This window comes from Pyxicephalus adspersus, chromosome 2, assembly GCF_032062135.1.
Source record: "Pyxicephalus adspersus chromosome 2, UCB_Pads_2.0, whole genome shotgun sequence".
Lineage (NCBI taxonomy): Eukaryota > Metazoa > Chordata > Amphibia > Anura > Pyxicephalidae > Pyxicephalus > Pyxicephalus adspersus.
In genome coordinates, this window is record NC_092859.1 from 59,070,993 (window position 1) to 59,088,782 (window position 17,790).

At 36.0% G+C, this 17,790-nt stretch overlaps 1 protein-coding gene across 9 annotated transcripts in view; it reads left to right on the forward strand.

Moving 5' to 3' along the window:
- The window catches only part of ACSL6 (acyl-CoA synthetase long chain family member 6), a 243,000-nt gene that overhangs the window by 187,071 nt on the left and 38,139 nt on the right, over positions 1-17,790 (forward strand). For all 9 annotated transcript variants that reach the window (XM_072400825.1, XM_072400824.1, XM_072400828.1 and 6 more), the window contains 5 exons: positions 6,369-6,464; positions 7,446-7,518; positions 11,900-11,988; positions 13,868-13,984; positions 14,080-14,223. In XM_072400825.1, the coding sequence (XP_072256926.1) occupies positions 6,369-6,464; positions 7,446-7,518; positions 11,900-11,988; positions 13,868-13,984; positions 14,080-14,223 (519 nt within the window). The remainder of the gene's footprint in view (positions 1-6,368; positions 6,465-7,445; positions 7,519-11,899; positions 11,989-13,867; positions 13,985-14,079; positions 14,224-17,790) is intronic.

The following is a 17,790-nucleotide window of genomic DNA, read 5'->3' on the forward strand; positions in this document are numbered from 1 at the left end:
ACATAATAAAACAAATAACACATGTTAACCCACACCTCCATCGAAAACCTAATTATTTCAAAAAATGGCCCAACAAATATTGCATTCCGAAAATCTTTACCAAACCAATATGCAATTTTGACCTATCAAGGGCGGAAAACTGGATCAGAAAATATTTATGCAGTACAAACATTTAAAGGTGGTAATATAGACATATAATTGAAACAAATGGTCACAAACACAATAAGATAGCATTGACATTGACTTTTTAATAGCAAAATGGACATTAAAACATTCAAAGTACAAAAAACAAAAGCAGCTATTGTGCTAAATGGTAAACAAAGTATCAAATGTAGCAACATAGATTAGGCTAACAAACAAAACAGCCACCTCCTTGAAAAAAAAAAAAAAAAATTAGGACAAAGGAAAAAAGCAAGTTAGACTTGCTATAAGTTACCCTTATAAATGCTCATCAATATGCGCACAGGTGTTGAAAATTAACATGCAATTGGGCGTGCGCAGTGCGTGAAATTTTGCTGTTTGTTTTTCTCCGTACTTTGAAATTCCATAATCATTTATTGATCCGATCCTTTAGATTTGTACACCAATAAACAGCTATTCAAGAAAAATCAAAAGAGGAGGATTTTTCAAATATATATTTCCAATTAATGATGATATATATATATATATATACACATACATACATATATACACATGTATATATAGATATATATGTATATATACATATATATCCATAGAAGCAAGCAAGAACCTGTGTGTGTGCTTTGGACTTTTGTGGAAAAAAATAATATTAATTATTGATGTATATAGTTACATAGTAAATCCATCAAGTTCAACCACTAGGGAAATAAACATATCCCAAATTTAAAACCCTATAAGACATAATTTGTCTAGCGGAAGACAAAAAAAACCCTGGTACAATTTGCTTCAACAGGGGAAAAACATTCCTTCCCGATTCCATGAGGCAATCGGATGTTGCCTGGATCAACAGTTACTGTTATTTTTACTTTAAAGCCTTTATACCCAGTTATATTCTGTGCTTCTAGAAAAATATCCAGCTTTTTCTTAAAGCAATCTATAGTAGTTGCTGAAACTACTTCCTGAGGGAGCTGATTCCATATTTTCACAGACCTTACAGTGAAGAATCCCTTCCTTTTCCGGAGCTTAAACTTCTTTTCTTCCAGACGCAAAGCGTGCCCTCTTGTTCTTTGTAATGATCTCAAAGTGAATAATAGGGAAGAGAGTTCTCTATATGGACCATTTATATATTTATACATGGCGATCATATCCCCCTTAAACGTCTCTTCTCAAGGGAGAATAGATTCAGTTCAGCTAATTTTTCCTCATAGCTGAGCTCCCACATTCCCTTTATTAATTTAGTTGCCCTTCTCTGCAATCTCTCTAATACAACAATGTCCTTTTTGTGAACTGGTGCCCAAAACTGGACTGCATATTCCAGATGTGGTCTGACCAATGCTTTGTACAGGGGCAGGATAATGTCTCCATCTCTGCAGTCTATTCCTCTTTTAATACAAGAAAGTACTTTACTAGCTTTGGATATTGCAGCTTGGCATTGCATGCTGTTATTAAGTCTATGATCCACCAGAACCCCCAGATCCTTTTCCATTTCTGACTCCCCCAAATGTATTCCTCCTAAACAGTATGAAGCATGCATGTTGTTAGCTCCCAAGTGCAGAATTTTACATTTATCTAAATTAAATATCATTTGCCACTTGGCTGCACATTTTATTTCTGTTTTACATCTTTTGGTATATTCTTTATAAGCTTCAAATGATGGTGATCCTAAATTTTTATATTTTTGGATTGCCCTTTTCCTGTTCCTTATGGCTTTTTTAACATCAGCTGTGAGCCATGTAAGTTTAAGAGGCTAAAATTAAAACCTGTTACCAATTGGAATATATTTTTCAGTTTTCTCTAATAGAACTGACTTGAAACATTCCCATTTCTGTTCTGTGTTTTTTGAGGACAATATTGTCTCCCAGTCCAAGTCACAGAGAGCTGCCCTTAATAATGGAAAATTTGCTGTCTTAAAATTTATTATCTTTCTTGTTTACAGCTTATTATGGTCACTACTACCCAGATTCTCCCTTATTTGCACATTTGTTAAAAGCTCTGCATTGTAGAAAGAACTAGGTCCAGAGTATCATTTCTAGTTGGGCTTCGGCACCCAGCAATACATATATATCTATAAAAGCAAGCAAGAACTTGTGTGTGTGCTTTCGACTCTTGTGAAAAAAATCTAGTTTGCTGGCAAAAGCGAGGTCTTGCCCGCCAGATCCTGTTGGAATTCATCACCAGGCGGATCCCCAGGTCTGGCATCGGATGCGTTTAGATAGGCACCTGTGTAAAGAGCTAAAATCAGTTAACTTTTTCTAAACCTGAAAATATTGGGTCATGTAAAAACATGCTTATTTCTCAGCTAATATAAATGTTTGAAACATTTGAACAGCCTAAGCATTTTAATGTAGGTCTAAGTGAAAGTGTGCAAATGTGTGCCATTAGAAAGATTTATTTTTTAGAGGAACAGTGACTTTTAATGCAAGCTCGCCAGTGTCAAACTGCCGGGGATGCGCCTCTCCAGCAGGGAGATAATTTTGGTTAATACGTTCCGCACGAATACGCCAGCACCTGAAATTTGCTTGATAAATTGATCGAAGGCTTCCGATTTTGGATTGCGAATACGAATGTGCAAGCGAGCTTTGGCTTGGTGAATCAGCCTCCCTGTAACAATAAACATACATAAAAATGCACCTGATGTTCGCATCTATGGGAACCCTCTTATTAAAGTTGGTATAAAAAGCATTCTGGTGGTAATAGCAATCGAGTTGTAATTCAATCCAATCTACTAATACTTAATAGAAACATAAAGAGAAAGATTCTTCAATCAATGTATCCACCTTTTTCTATGGTTGTTTGTGAACCGTTTGTATAGTGACAGATTCAATTTCATCCCTACTGAGTTCACCTTTTATAGATTTTTCATTTACTTAATCAAATTACTTGTCTTGAGTGGATCCAATTAGTAAAAATGCTCCATATATAACCACAGTGCCAAAAATATCCTGTGCAAGAGTTAAAAAATTCCTAGTGGCTAACCACAGTACCATAAATAGACTTTGCAGGGCTTAATTAATTCTTGTGTTTATAGCTAATCAAATGTTATGCTCAAGACCTTATAAGTTAATAACTCTTATTGCCCAGCACTCAAACAGGTGAAGGTTAACAAAATCACTTACCACATGTGAATAACGCACTTGTTTAACCACCAGGGCGGTTACCCCGAGCCTGGTTCGGGGTAAGTAAACTTGCTGAAAGAGTTTACCCAGAACCAGGATCGGGGTAGCTAAAAATAGAAACAAGCGTTACAGTGCAATCAATACAACATTGTATAACAATCGGATTACAACTGAAAAAAAAAATCACTTACCTTGTCCCCGCAGCTTCTCCGGAGACATCTTCTCTCTTCTGTCTTCTCCCAGCGTGTGCAGTGACGATCTCCGGGGGTTTCCCCTCCCCGCGGGGCGGGAAATTCAAATCATTTTGTATTGGATTCAATACAAAAAAGCTGTATTGAGTCCAATACAAAGGTGGATAATTTGATTGAAAAATCTTTCTTTTTATGTTTTTATTTAATATTAGTAGATTGGATTGAATTACAACTCAATTTGCTATTAGCACCAGTATGCTTCTTATACCAACTTTAATTAGAGGGTTGCTATAGATACGAACATCAGGTACATTATTATGTATGTTTATTGTTACTATGTATCTTTGTTTCACATTTTGTAATTGTTTCAACATTGTAAGCTGAATATGAAAATAATATATGTATATCTTCATGATTATAGAGCCTCTCTCCTCTCCTCCTGAAGAAGCGGTTATCTCCACAAAACACGTAGAGAAATCAGGTTGTACCCCTTTTATAGGGAGACCCTTTAAGGTTAATGTTTGTAATTATGGTTTTATGTATTTCGTATGAATTCTGTTTTTATTGCATATGTATTGTATATTTTATAAATAAAAGTTTATCTTTTTATAATATGTGTTTTTGATATTGGTCTTAAAAGTCCCCATAAAATAATTGGTGTTCTTCACCGCAGATTCTTCTCTATGTTCCAAAAGGGATGTGGCCTCTTTAATAAGTATTATAGGTGGATGTCCCTTTAAATTTTCTGGAAGGATTTTTCCTATTTAGTATTCATTGCACAAATTCTGTTCTTGAATCCAAAGTTAAGTAGATGCTAGATTATTGGTACCTCAGACAAATAGTCCTGATCATCTCAAAAGAAAAAATAGCATTTCTACAGTGGTTCACTGACTAAGTTGGGATGACAATATACTTTCCTATGGAGGTAAGCACAGTGAGTGCCACTTGCTTAACCTCCCCCCCTTCCCTTCTTCATAGAACAGTGTTGTATGTACAGTGCTCATTTGTTTGTTTCCAGCAGAAGCAATCTGACTTTTATCTGTCATCTGTAAATTACTTTTTATCAGTAGTAGCTGTTTTTACCTTTGCCTAAATATTTGTAGGAATATTTTTTATTAGAAACAGCTATTCACTTTGTTGCTCACTAACAGTTGCTTTACATGGTGCTGTCTATACGCAGATTTGCATCTGCAGGGTTAATGTCAATTTATTAATGACAAATGTAAAACACAAATAAAAAAGATTAAACACAAAAACCATGTGTAAAAGGATAAAAAAAAAAGCATGCCCTCCTCTTCGAGCAAGCCAGCTTGATCTCTTGGTCTAAAAATGGAAGAATGTCAAGTAAAGGTTGGGTGAATATTCTGTCAGTTCATAGGTCAATGACCCCTCTTTCTTTTTGGTATCATATTGGTTATGAAAGGATGTAGTTGGGCATAACATTGTTTTTGATGTACGTTTGATATGTGGCTGATATATGAAATATATTCGGGTTTTATATGTGTGATAAAATGTAATAATATGTACGTACTTTAGAAGTGTTGAAACAAAGAATAATTAGAGAAAAAAGTTATGGGACACTAAATGAAAAGTAATCATGATATCTTTGCTAGACTTGAATGTTTTTAGTGAGTGCACCATAAACATGGTTTACCCCAGTGCAGATAAAATCAGCCAGTGAGTGTACCCTCAATAAAACAACTGAACAATAACAATAAAACTGTCTACAGAGAATATACTCATGGAAGCTCCCAGTGCACCAGCTGGTCTTTTGCACAAAACTGCATTGTCTGAAAGCTTGAAATGGAGTTTAGGCCTTACCATACAAAATTATCAAACCCTATTTCAATAAATGTAATTTTGTAACTAATGTTTTTTAACCACTCCTATACATGAAGTTCAATCTTTACATTTTCAGATTTGTATTTGTCACTTTAATCGTTACTAAATAATTTACCAGCACATTTTGTCCTTCAGTTCCATTACTCAATGATGCAATGAATATTTAAAGACATGCTGTATCACCAGTCTCATTCCCTAGAAATGAGGATGGCTTATTAATGGAAATATGCCATAAGAATATTGGACAGTAATGTCCCTAGGTAGAGAAATATTTCCAGTGACCTACATATACCTGTAATATACCATTACTGCCCTAAAAATAAACAGATCAGCTACCACCCAGACATCACTGAGTTATATACAGTATCAAACAAACCGATAAAAAACACATCTAATAAATGGATTAGAGCAGTTTTTGTAAACTTGTGATCACACCAATTAACTATTTGGGGTTTAAGATGCAGATTCCTTGAAGTTTACGTAAACCTAATGGCTAAAACCCCAATATAGGCTTAACATGTTAGAGCTTTTCAATCATATAAAATTTGTGGCTTTCATTACAATTTTACCTGCTGATCCAGATTTCTTACTTTGTGCATATTAAAATATCTGCTCATTCTGGCCCTTTGCATCAAAGGTCCCTGTCTTTAGTTAGTCCCAACTGTCTGAGCAAAATGCCAAATACTAGCACAAGCACACTGTATACATATTAGAGAAGCTCTGACTTACGATAACTTATCTTCCTATATCATAAATCTAATATAAAGTTTCCAATTTAATGTACACAACACATTTTTGTACATTGATTTTTTTTCAGGACTCTGTGTGTGACATAAAAAAAAGTCATTTTTTAATAGGAATATGTATTCTTGTGTTCGTCACTAATTGTTCTGTTCTTTACAATTTATTCTTTATTACCTTTAACTAGGAATCAATTGTTCTGGACAAAAGACTTCCAAAACTTTAGCAAAGTGTTTCAAACTTTGATGTTTTATTTTACAGGACACCTAAGTCTAGACATTGATAGATGCCGGATCATTGGATTGCTGTAAAATTGTGTTTTTGTCTGTGTATGCAGGCTAGCCTTGGGGGACGTGTTAGGATGATTGTAACAGGAGCTGCGCCGGCATCACCTACAGTTTTAGGATTTTTACGAGCAGCCCTTGGATGTCAGGTAAGTTTAAAAATGTAACTTATTTAACCTTAAAAATAATCAACTTGACAACTTGAATTTTTTTTTTTTTTTGCTGTCCCTCACAGAATTTCATATACTGTATGCCTGCATGCACTTATGGTTATGGATGAGTAGACAAATTTTGCAAACTTTTGCAAAAATGATTTGGGCTGTAAAATCTCTTATATTCATTTTTATAAAAATTTGGCGAAAAAATGGTGCTTATTTTCGCATGTGGCAAAAATGCATTTTACAACCAATATATTATTCACACCGATACCACCCCCCTCAAACAATAAGAATTTAGCTTACTGGTAATGAGGGTAGAGAGGAAGAGTGTGCAAGAGATGAAGACAAATCTTTGCAGCTGTGCAAAAACATTTACAACTAGAAGAAAACATTTTATAGAAGCATTCCAGTCTCTTTGAGGCAGGGTCAGTTTGGTATTAAAATAGATAATTGAGGGTCTTATCTACTGATAGTGACAGGCTGCTTTTGCCATCCCTGTTAGGAGCTTCTCAGTGCTGTAGCTGTTTCATTCCACATTGATGTAGAAACCACCATTAGTGCACAGCACTGGCTTTTAATTTCATCAAAGTTTTATTTTTTTTTTATTTTACTCACAGTTCTACAAAATTTCTTTGTATTTACCACTGTAAACCATTGTACCACTGTACCACTGTACAGTGAGAACACTATGAGTACAAATAATAATTTCTGTAATTGTGATTCCAATATTGTTCTTTATTTATAATTTACAGGGAAAATAGATACCGGTATACACCATAAATCCATGATCCTGAGAATCTCCATCCCCAATCTCTAAACAAATATATATATATATTTATATATATATATATATATATATATATATATATATATATTACTTTGTAGGAGTAATAGGAGTTGTAATCTGTACTTCTATACTTTTTTTATTATTTCTCCCAATCATTGTTATGACTGTCACTGTGTTTTTGTTAGGTATATGAAGGTTATGGGCAGACAGAATGTACAGCTGGTTGCACTTTTACCACCCCTGGGGACTGGACATCAGGTATGTGTGTCTGTGACTTAACTACCATATTTGATGGAGTAATACTCATATGTCTTACTGACCCTATTGAATACAAATAGGCATTCAAAAGGCATCATCCTATTGAACCTCTGGCTATTGCCATGCGTAAGGATCCTAACATTCAAGGGAGTAACCTGTGGCCAAGTAGAACATAAATGTGCCCTCTTCGCTGATGATATACTGATGTTTATTACCTCACCAACCACCACTCTGCCCAATTTAATGAAACTATTGGACGACTTTTCTTTGTGTTCTGGCCTAAAGGTGAATAAATCTAAGTCCCAAGCCATTAATATAAATATCCCTTTGGGAATGCTAGAGGGTGTGCGTAAAAGGTTTGACTTTAGTTGGCAAGAGGAGTCCATTCAGTATCTGGGCATACGGCTGACTCCTTTGTACAATAGCCTTTATAAGGCTAATTATACAGGTTTGTTTAAAAAACTTCATACGGATCTGCGTAGGTGGTCCTGTGCTCCTCCTTCGTGGCTAGGACGGATAGCGGCTATCAAGATGAACTTACTCCCCAGATTACTTTATTTGTTTTGCACGCTCCCACTTCAGGTCCCCGAATTGGAAATTTTACAGGCTAAAATAATGGATTTTATTTGGGCTGGGAAGAAGGCCAGAATACGAAGGACTGCTCTTTTTACACCAAAGCGAAAGGGGGGTCTGGGGGTTCCAAATTTGAAATATTATTATGTAGCAGCTCAGATAGCACAGATCTCGTTAAGCACTTTACATGGAGCTCGTCCCCAATGGGTGGAAATAGAGAATCAAGACAAATTCTCTGGATCAATAGAATCCCTGATGTGGCGTAAGAAAAGTGGCCGAGGGACTGTGTTAGGTCCGGCATTGTCCCACTCCATGCAGGTTTGGGATAAATTCAAACATTATCAGCAACCTACCTCATCCCATAAACCTCTGACCCCACTATGGAATAATCCGGAATTCCCACCGGGATTAAGTTTATCTAATTTCCATTGGTGGATCTCTAAAGGTTTCAGGAGGGTGAAGGATTTGATTGATGTTAGGGCAGTGTTTTCCTGGGAACATTTAGTCAGTAGTTTTGAAATTCCTTACTCGGAACATTTTCGCTATAGACAACTGTCCTCATATATCAATACAGTAATTAAAGCGGCCCCGAGACCCATGCGTTCCTCGGTATTCGAAAGCACGTGCCTTTCTCTAGCCTCAACCAAAGGACAAATTTCAGTGATCTACTCGGCCTTAGTAGCCCCAACTGATAAATTGCAAAACATGAGGGACTGGGAATCTGAATTGGGTATTACATGGGATCTGGAAGAATGGTGGGATAGAGTGGATTACATCTCCAGGATCTCCCTAAATTCGGCAATGATAGAAGCCAACTATAAGGTAGCTCTTAGGTGGTATCTCACACCAGACAGACTAGCGAAAATGTTCCCTTCCACTTCTCCTTTCTGCTTTCGGGGCTGTGACGCTAGAGGTTCAATGCTTTGAATGCATATTTGGTGGTCATGTCCTATAGCCAGAAGATATTGGGACAGGGTGTTCAATTTGATATCTACCGTTCTCCATCAACCGATTGGTAGCACTGTTGAAGCAGCCCTGTTTGGCAGGCTTGACATGTCCCTCCCTGGTCCCTCAAAAAAGTTGATTGGACTGATATTACTGGCGGCCAGAATCTCCCTGGCCAAAGGCTGGAAATCCCCCTCGATATCCTTAGACCCTATACACACTAAATTGAACTGGATTATGATCAATGATAGATTGACCCACACTCTAAAGAATTCGTTGGATAAATTCGAAGATATATGGGAACCTTGGATCGTATTTAACAATATGTAATATAGATTCAGCCTCCCGGGTGAGATATAATACGCTAATGTGAACGGTCTGATCAACTTCCTCTTCCCTCTCCTCCCCTCCCAGTAGTTTAATTGTTTCTTGTTTTGTCTTTGTTTTGTTTTATAACGGGGACACAGGCTTGGTTTATCTTACTGTTTAAAATTTCGCTGTGTATGGGTTTTTCCACCTTTATCAACAAGTTCAGATGGTATGTCATGTTCCCTAATTCTTTGATCTCAGGAATGTATTCCTATTAGATATACCAGGATTATGACAACTCTGTGGTTCAGACATTGTATGAGTCAATAATCAATGTCCATACACGTACAATCATACTTTGCCGTCCCTTGTTCAGTTAATCTTGTTAATACCTTGTATTTTATGTTGACTTAATTGTACTTGTACCTATAAAATTCAATAAAAATATTGAAATACAAATAGCATCATCCCTGAATAAAAATACATCCACAGTATTTTCCTGCTTTCCATGGCAAGTCCCAAACTAATCTATATAAGATCCAAGGAGGGTGTTAAAATTAGTCAAAATTACATCTATACCAGTGATTTTCAACCACTGTGCAGCGGCACACTAGTGTGCCATGAGAGATCTTTAGGTGTACCGTGGGAAATTATCTAATTACCATTGTCGAGTGTCTGTGCTGTAGTGACTGGCAGAGTAATGTAATACTCTTCCATGTCAGTGGGTGGCAGTAGGTAACAGTTTTCTTGTTTATTCTTAGAGACAAAAGAATTAGCTACAGAGTGTCATTTTGTAACATTTTTGATTTGTGGTGTGCCGCAGGATTTTTTCAATGTAAAAAAATGTGCCGTGGCTCAAAAAAAGTTGAAAAACACTGATCTATACATTTGACAAATATGCTCCACCAGTTCAAATTCCAGTGCAAATTTAACGTAATCTAAGGAAAAGGCATATATTAGTTGTGTTCTTTTGTGCAAGCATTTGTATTTTAACAATACTGTAATCATATCTATTTAAAGATATTTAATATGTGGTTGCATTGATTTACTACACTTTGCATAGGTTGTTTTGCACAACTTTATTAAAATTAGGCCCCTGCTGTTTTTTTCTTTAAAAAGAATTACTAATAAAGGAAAGTTTTTAAAACTTCCAAACTGTGGACATGATAGACTGAGTTAGGTAGAGTATTCAGTGAAAATAAATTAAATATGTTTATATGACCATTTATGAGACTATTGCGCTCCTGTAGTGATTGTGGGGAGGGGGATAGTATTATTTAAATAAAACCTGCAAAGTTAGCAATGGAAGAGGAGTTAAGGAAAACAAAATTGTGGAATTGGAGAGAGTGCTGAGAATGGCAACTAACTTCATAAAATAAATGGAGGAACTCAGCTATGAGGATAGATTAGCTGAACTGAATTTATTCTCCCTTGAGAAGAGACGTTTAAGGGGTAAATATGATCACTTTGTATAAATATATAAATAGTCCATATAGAGAGCTATCCTCCCAAATATTCACCTCAAGATCGTTACAAAGAACAAAATAGCACTCTTTGCATCTGGAGGAAAAGTTAAAGCTCTGGATAGGGATTCTTCACTCTAAGGTCTGTGAAAATGTGGAATAGGCTTCCTCAGTAAGTAGTTTCAGAAAAAAATATGGATTGCTTAAAGAAAAAGCTGGATGCGTTTCTAGAAGCACAGAATATAACTTGGGTATTAAAACTTTTTAGGAAATATAACAGAGACTGTTGATCCAGGGAACATACGATTGCCTCATGGAATCAGGAAGGAATTTTTTTCCCCTGTTGGAGAAAATTGTACCAGGGGTATTTTTGCCTTCCTCTGGACCAACTATGTCTTATAGGGTTTTATATCTGGGATATGTTTATTACCCTAGTGGTTGAACTTGATGAACATATGTCTTTAACAACCTGACTTAATATGTAAATATGTAATATCATCAAGTGTTTTATAAGGGACAGAAGCACAAGGAGATTTTCAAGTACTGTTTGCAACTGAGATGGAGATGAGGACACAGACATTTTTTCAGACACTGTGCTTTAATACAGGACAAAAGGGGAAAATCACGATTTGTGTCTTTTTAAGCAATCCTACCTTTTAAAACACATGCACAATTATGCTAGTTTTTAACACAGACGCACAAAACTTTTAGTGTAGTAGAGGCATGAAGACATACCAAAACTGCATTGGTAAGGACAATTTTAAAATGTCAGTCCTGTTGTTTTATAACTGCAAAAAGCAAAAATGATCTACTTATTGACATAAGGCATATTATAAGTCAACAGAAAATGTGATAGGATTTATCTAATACAAAGGCCCAATACACTTTCAGAAGTGAAGCTGGGTGATCCAGCAAACCTGGAATGGATCTGGTCCAGGATTCAAAACATTTGCTAGCAAATAGCAAATTATTTTTAAAAATCCATTCCATGTTTTCTGGATCACCCAGCTTCACTTTTGAAAGTGTATTCTCTCCAGCCTTGAAGAGCTTTCATAAATCAGGCCCATTGTGTTGTTGATTGTCATTCACAGGACACGTGGGAGCACCATTACCCTGCAACTTTATCAAATTAGTTGATGTAGAAGACATGAATTATTTTGCTTCTAAAGGTGAAGGAGAGGTATGTAAATACATTTCATATGTGTGTTATTGTATATTTTGCAACATTTTTGCCCTAGAAGTACATCTAAAAAAACATACATAATTAGAATTCAGCATTTTCTTGATATCCATAGTTCACCTGTCCTTTTTGCAATAAAAAACCTGTCTGCTCAAAATTATTTAATTATTTACATTTAGTAAATTCAAAATGTGTTTACATCTCAGAAAAATAAATGTTGAAATCCACCATATTTGTTCATTTATTTATTTTTGTAAAGTAAGAAGAACCTGTGTATCCAGTAGATGGTAGTATAACCATGCTAAATAAACAACATAGACATAAATGATGTTTGTGAATTTAGTAACTTACTAACATGCAAATATCTTGGGTGGGGATGGAAAAACAGTACCACATTCGATATTATTGATATAGAGCTGATTTACATTAGTGTACACTAAGGGTACGTAAAATTATGTCCACTTAAAATTCATTATTAATTATTAATTAAAAGAGCAATTTTTTGGTTTTCAAGTTCTCCTGGATGTATAATATAAAAGATGTTTTGTTGCAAAATAGTCAATAATAAACTTAACTATCTCTAATCAAGTTCACTATTCAACACTTATTAGTGATAAATTAGGCATAAATTAGTGATTTTACTTTGTGCTCAATAGGGGTTTAATACATACAGGCTTTTTTCAGTATGTGATTCTAGCCTCCTGTCAACAGCAAGGATTTTGTAGTTTGCCTTGGTAAGATTGTCTGCTTCATACCTGATAGAAGGCTACAAAGCTTGTTGTGTATCACAATTATTGAATTTTGACACTTTTACCAGGCTAAGTTGAAAGCATTTTTAAGAGGTACTGTCTGGTTTAACTGGATTAAGCTGTTACTGGTGCATACATGTTAATATTGGAACACATACATTTTTTCTCCAGGTGCTACTGATTTTTTTTTTTGTGGTTTCAGGCATTATAGAGGACTGGATGTGGGGGTGAAAAGGGGAAAATATCCACCCCTTCTGCAAGGCTTTGCAACTTCATGTGTATGTAAATGCCTGCAAAAACAAGCTGCTTAGTGGTTGCCACTATGTTTTTTAACAATAGTCTGTACAAAAAAAAAAATAACAATATTTGGATTAGTTTTTTACATAGACTACTCTGATAATGTATAAAATAACCTAATGGTATAGTACCTTGTGATAAGAGTTCACAAAAAAAAAAACAATACCCCAGCCATGTCCAATGAATTCTAAACACATTGTGATATAGCCCTCGTAACGAAATTTGTCTTCATTTTAAGAGAACTTTCAGTCATGAGAAAAAGAAAGTATACCCACTTTACACTTCTAAGGTTTTACAAATCAGGACATAATACCAAATCATCTTGTCTTTAGCAGGTCTTACGCTACTTTAGATGAACAACAACACATGCCATATTTCACTGTCATTTTTTTTCTTTTAACAAAGAATAAATAAAAATGCAGAAGCTGTCTATTACGCATTAAATGATTGCTTCCATATGAATTAGGAGGGTACATAGCATCCAGGTGCTACTAATCAAATTGTATATTTCTTTAAATCAATTGCATGTCTCAATATTTTTGTCTGTTAGTACGTTTGTACTTTGATTCAAAAATATGTATATGAATTATGCCATGAAGACCTCTGAAACTCCCAGCTTTTCTGATGTATGCATAATTGTTCCATGGTCAGTAACTCGGATAGTAATATCAGTGATCAGTAATGTCAGTGGGTCAGCAGATCAGTCAGGCAATTTGCATTTTAAGAAAAGAGTCAGTGGGTTTCCACTAAGAACAAGTTTTGTTAATATTAAATTAGTTTATTTATGTTTGTTGAATGATGATTCACCCAGTATAAATTTTTGCTATTTTCAGATATGTGTTAAAGGTCCGAATGTTTTTAAAGGATATCTTAAAGACAAAGTAAAGACATCAGAGGCCTTAGATGACAGTGGCTGGCTGTACACTGGAGACATCGGAAAATGGCTTCCGGTATGTAAGCTCTTGTCACATTTAACATTGAAATATCTGTGATCTACATAATATTATATATATTTAACCAGTATCTTTTTACCAACCTAATAAAGAATGGAACTCTAAAGATCATAGACAGAAAAAAGCACATATTCAAGCTTGCACAAGGAGAATACATAGCACCAGAGAAAATTGAGAATATTTATATTCGCAGTGAACCTGTATCTCAAATATATGTGCATGGGGACAGCCTTCAGGTAAGACTGCTGTGTTTTATTATGTAACTAAATGTTTTCCCTTAAATTTCTGTAATGAAATAAATTAAATTTACTCCAAATGTGATACTAAAAGAGATTAGGAAAATGAAAAAAACATACTATAAATTAAAAGAATAACCAAACCCACGTGCACAATAAACAGTGTTAACACAAATCAGTGCTTAAAAAAAAGTAAAAAAGAAGTGTTATTGATCCACCTAAACAGAAATCAAATGCTGAAATAAACAGAGTTATTGGTATTATTTTTTTAACCCCCCTAACGTTCTAATTCTGTCAGTTTTTTGATGCAAAAAGTGATCCCATTTTTTTTTGCATAGAAATTTTTGTTTATATTGTGGGCCTGTAATTCTTAGGATTAACTCCCGGGTATAATAATTATAGTGATTTATTATATTATAATCATAAATTATATTATAATAAATAATTAAAAATCATAATTATAAAAAATATGGAAATAATAGACCACAACAATGTAAGTTATCAAAAAAAACTATTTTATCAAAAATTTCCCACTGAAATTTTCCAAGCAAGGGTGCAATAATATTGATAAATAATAATATAAATTGAATGCAGATTTTAGAATAAAAAATATTTACATTTTTAGTCGACATCCAGGGTGTGGTAGATTTTGAAGCAGGGTGCTGCACAAAGTCCAACAACACAGTCAGGACAGTAGAACCTGGTTTCTTTGGGTTTCTTCCTTCCTCTGTCATCGGTCTTTGAGCAGCAAAGCACGCACATTCTTGTAGGTGCCGCCCTTTTCTGTGTACATTTAAAAACTTTGCAAACACAGAGCAGCACACGTTTGCATAAAAAAATGAACAAAAACGCAAAAAAAAGCAAACAGAGCAGCATACATGTTTGAATAAAAACAAAATTGGCAAAAAATTTAAAAAAGTTAGTAAACACAGAGCAGCATACATGTTTGCATGAAAAAAAATTAGCAAAAAATTTTAAACAGTTTGTCTCTGCAACAATTTTTTCGATAACTTCATCGGTCATAAACAACTTTAGGTATGCCAGGAGGTTGTCCCATTTCGCCTCAATTTTCATCCCAGGTGCGCCAGTGAATGGAAATTGTGGCGGTTCTGCCTGGTCCGCATCAAGGTCAATGGAGCACCATGTGCGCACAGCACTTGCCTCGGGTTCGGAATCGCCGCTCAGTTCACTTTTGCTGTCTGATGACAAATATCCTGGTGAATCACTATCGCTCGATTCCACAGGGGACTCCAAATTGCCATTGCTGCTTTCGAGTTCCTCCAAAACAGCGCTTGCCCTGGCAAGATGCCTTTTGGATGCCAAGTGGTCTCTAGCAATCAGTCAGGAACAATCAAGGTCAAAGACAAAGTGATCAAAGGATACATTCAGGAAGTGATTTATAAGTCATCAAAAGGTCAGATCAAGGTCAGGGATAATAGCGAAATGTAAATCAGGGCACTGGGCAAAGATGCTTGGTGCACTAAAATGTGTATTTATACTTTTATTTTGTGTTTTTTACTGTAAAAAAAAAAATTTAAAGCAGATTACATAGTAATCTGCTTTTAAATTACCTGCCCCCAGAATCCATCACTCCACCACATCACCCGAAAGATGTCACATCCTGCCAGGTGATGCAATGGGGATGTCCATGCTCTGCTCACTCCCCTGAATCCACCAACGATGCTGTTTGCATCACCCGGAGGATGCGAGCGTCACATCCTCCGGATGATGCGAGCAGCTATGGTAAATTCTGGGGTGATGCCAGCAGGAAATCTCCACTGGCATCACCCCCAGAATTTACTATTGCTGATCGCATCACCAGTTGGATGTGATGCACCATGCAGAAATCCTGCATGGTGCATTGCATCTAACTGATAATAGGCGCAGCGGCGTGGCCGGGATCTGGGCGGCATTTAAAAGCAGATTACTCGGTAATCTGCTTTTAAATTTTCCCCCTGGCCACACCGTCCGACGGACAGACGCCCCAGCATCACAGCGAAATTGTCCTATCGCCCCTGGAGCGCGGGGGACAGGTAAGAGGGGCTTGCCGCTAGGGGGGTTAATAAACAGGATTTATTTGTCAACATAATACGTAGTGCTCTACATTAAATTGGGGTAGCAAATGACAGACAGTTACAGACAGTGACACAGGAGAAGAAGACCCTGCCCAGAAGAGCTTACAATCTGGGAGGTGGGGGAAGTCTCATACGCCGGGCCGGATTCATCAAGCAAAATCATAAGATTGTTTAGGGGGGCATATTCGCGGTCCAGCATCGGACCACTCTAACCTATTTATCAACGGATTTTCAGCCGCCGAGAATACGCTGGCATATTCTCCTAACATTTATCAACTGAAATTATCTGGTGCCTTCGAGGCACGCATCTCCGGTAGCTTGACTCTAGCGAGCTTGCATAAGAAGTCAATCTTTCCCTAACAAATCCTTCTTTTAAATGGCACACATCTTCCACTTAGCCCTAAATAAAAATGTATGATATATTCAAATGTTTCAAACATATATATTACCTTAGAAATAAGCATTTTTGAAATGACCTAATATTTTCAGGTTCGCAAAGAGTTAACTGATTTCAGCTTTTTACTTAGGCGCATACCTAAACACTTAGGATGCCTGACCCGAGGATCCACATCCTACATGTAGAGATATAAATACATGTATAAATATCCATGATAAATATATAAATACATATAAATATAGTATAAAAAAATAAAAAGACAATTAGGCTTGGTCTACACGGACTGTTTTAAAAACGTTTCTGCCACGTGTATATGTGTTTTTATGCACTTTTTCAAGTGATAGTAAGCTTTTTAAGAAAGCTTCCATTGAAAACAATAGAGGCTTTTTTGGGTGTTTTTAGCAGGACTTTTGAATCTGGAAGCCCCCTATATTAAGGAGTCTTCCAGATGTCTGCCACCACACCCTGGGGAATGAGTACAGAGGTACATAATACCCCTTACTCATTCCCTGAAAGGGGAAAATATGTGTAAAGAATAGGAGGAAGCTTTAATGTTAAAGTATCTTATGAAATGTGGACAAGTCTCCCCATTCACCTCTAGTGCTGAATGAATGAACAGGGGAAACCCTGATGACGGCTCAAGCATCATTAGGGATCCCCTTTGCTCAGCCAATCACAGAGTACTAGAGGTGAATGGGGAGACTTGTCCTCATTTAACCCCTAGTGCCTGGGGATCCCATACTGTCAGGAGTCCCATGGCTGTGCTCATGACATGAATGCAGCCGTGGAAATCAACCTTTCATTGTGGGATAACCTGTAAAAAAAAAAAAAAAAGTTTAAAAGTTACACTTAACACACACATTTCATAAATTACTTCAACATTAAAGCCTCTTGCTCTACTCTGTTTCAATTAATTTTGTATTAGATAGCTGTTTACTGGTGTACAAATCTAAAGGATCATAACAATAAATGATTATGGACTGTCCAACTGTAATTAAACAAACAGCCAAAGTTCACGGACTGCACATGTCCCAATTACTGGTGAATTTGTAGCAGCTGTGTGCATAAAGATGTGCATATATAAGGTTGTGGTAT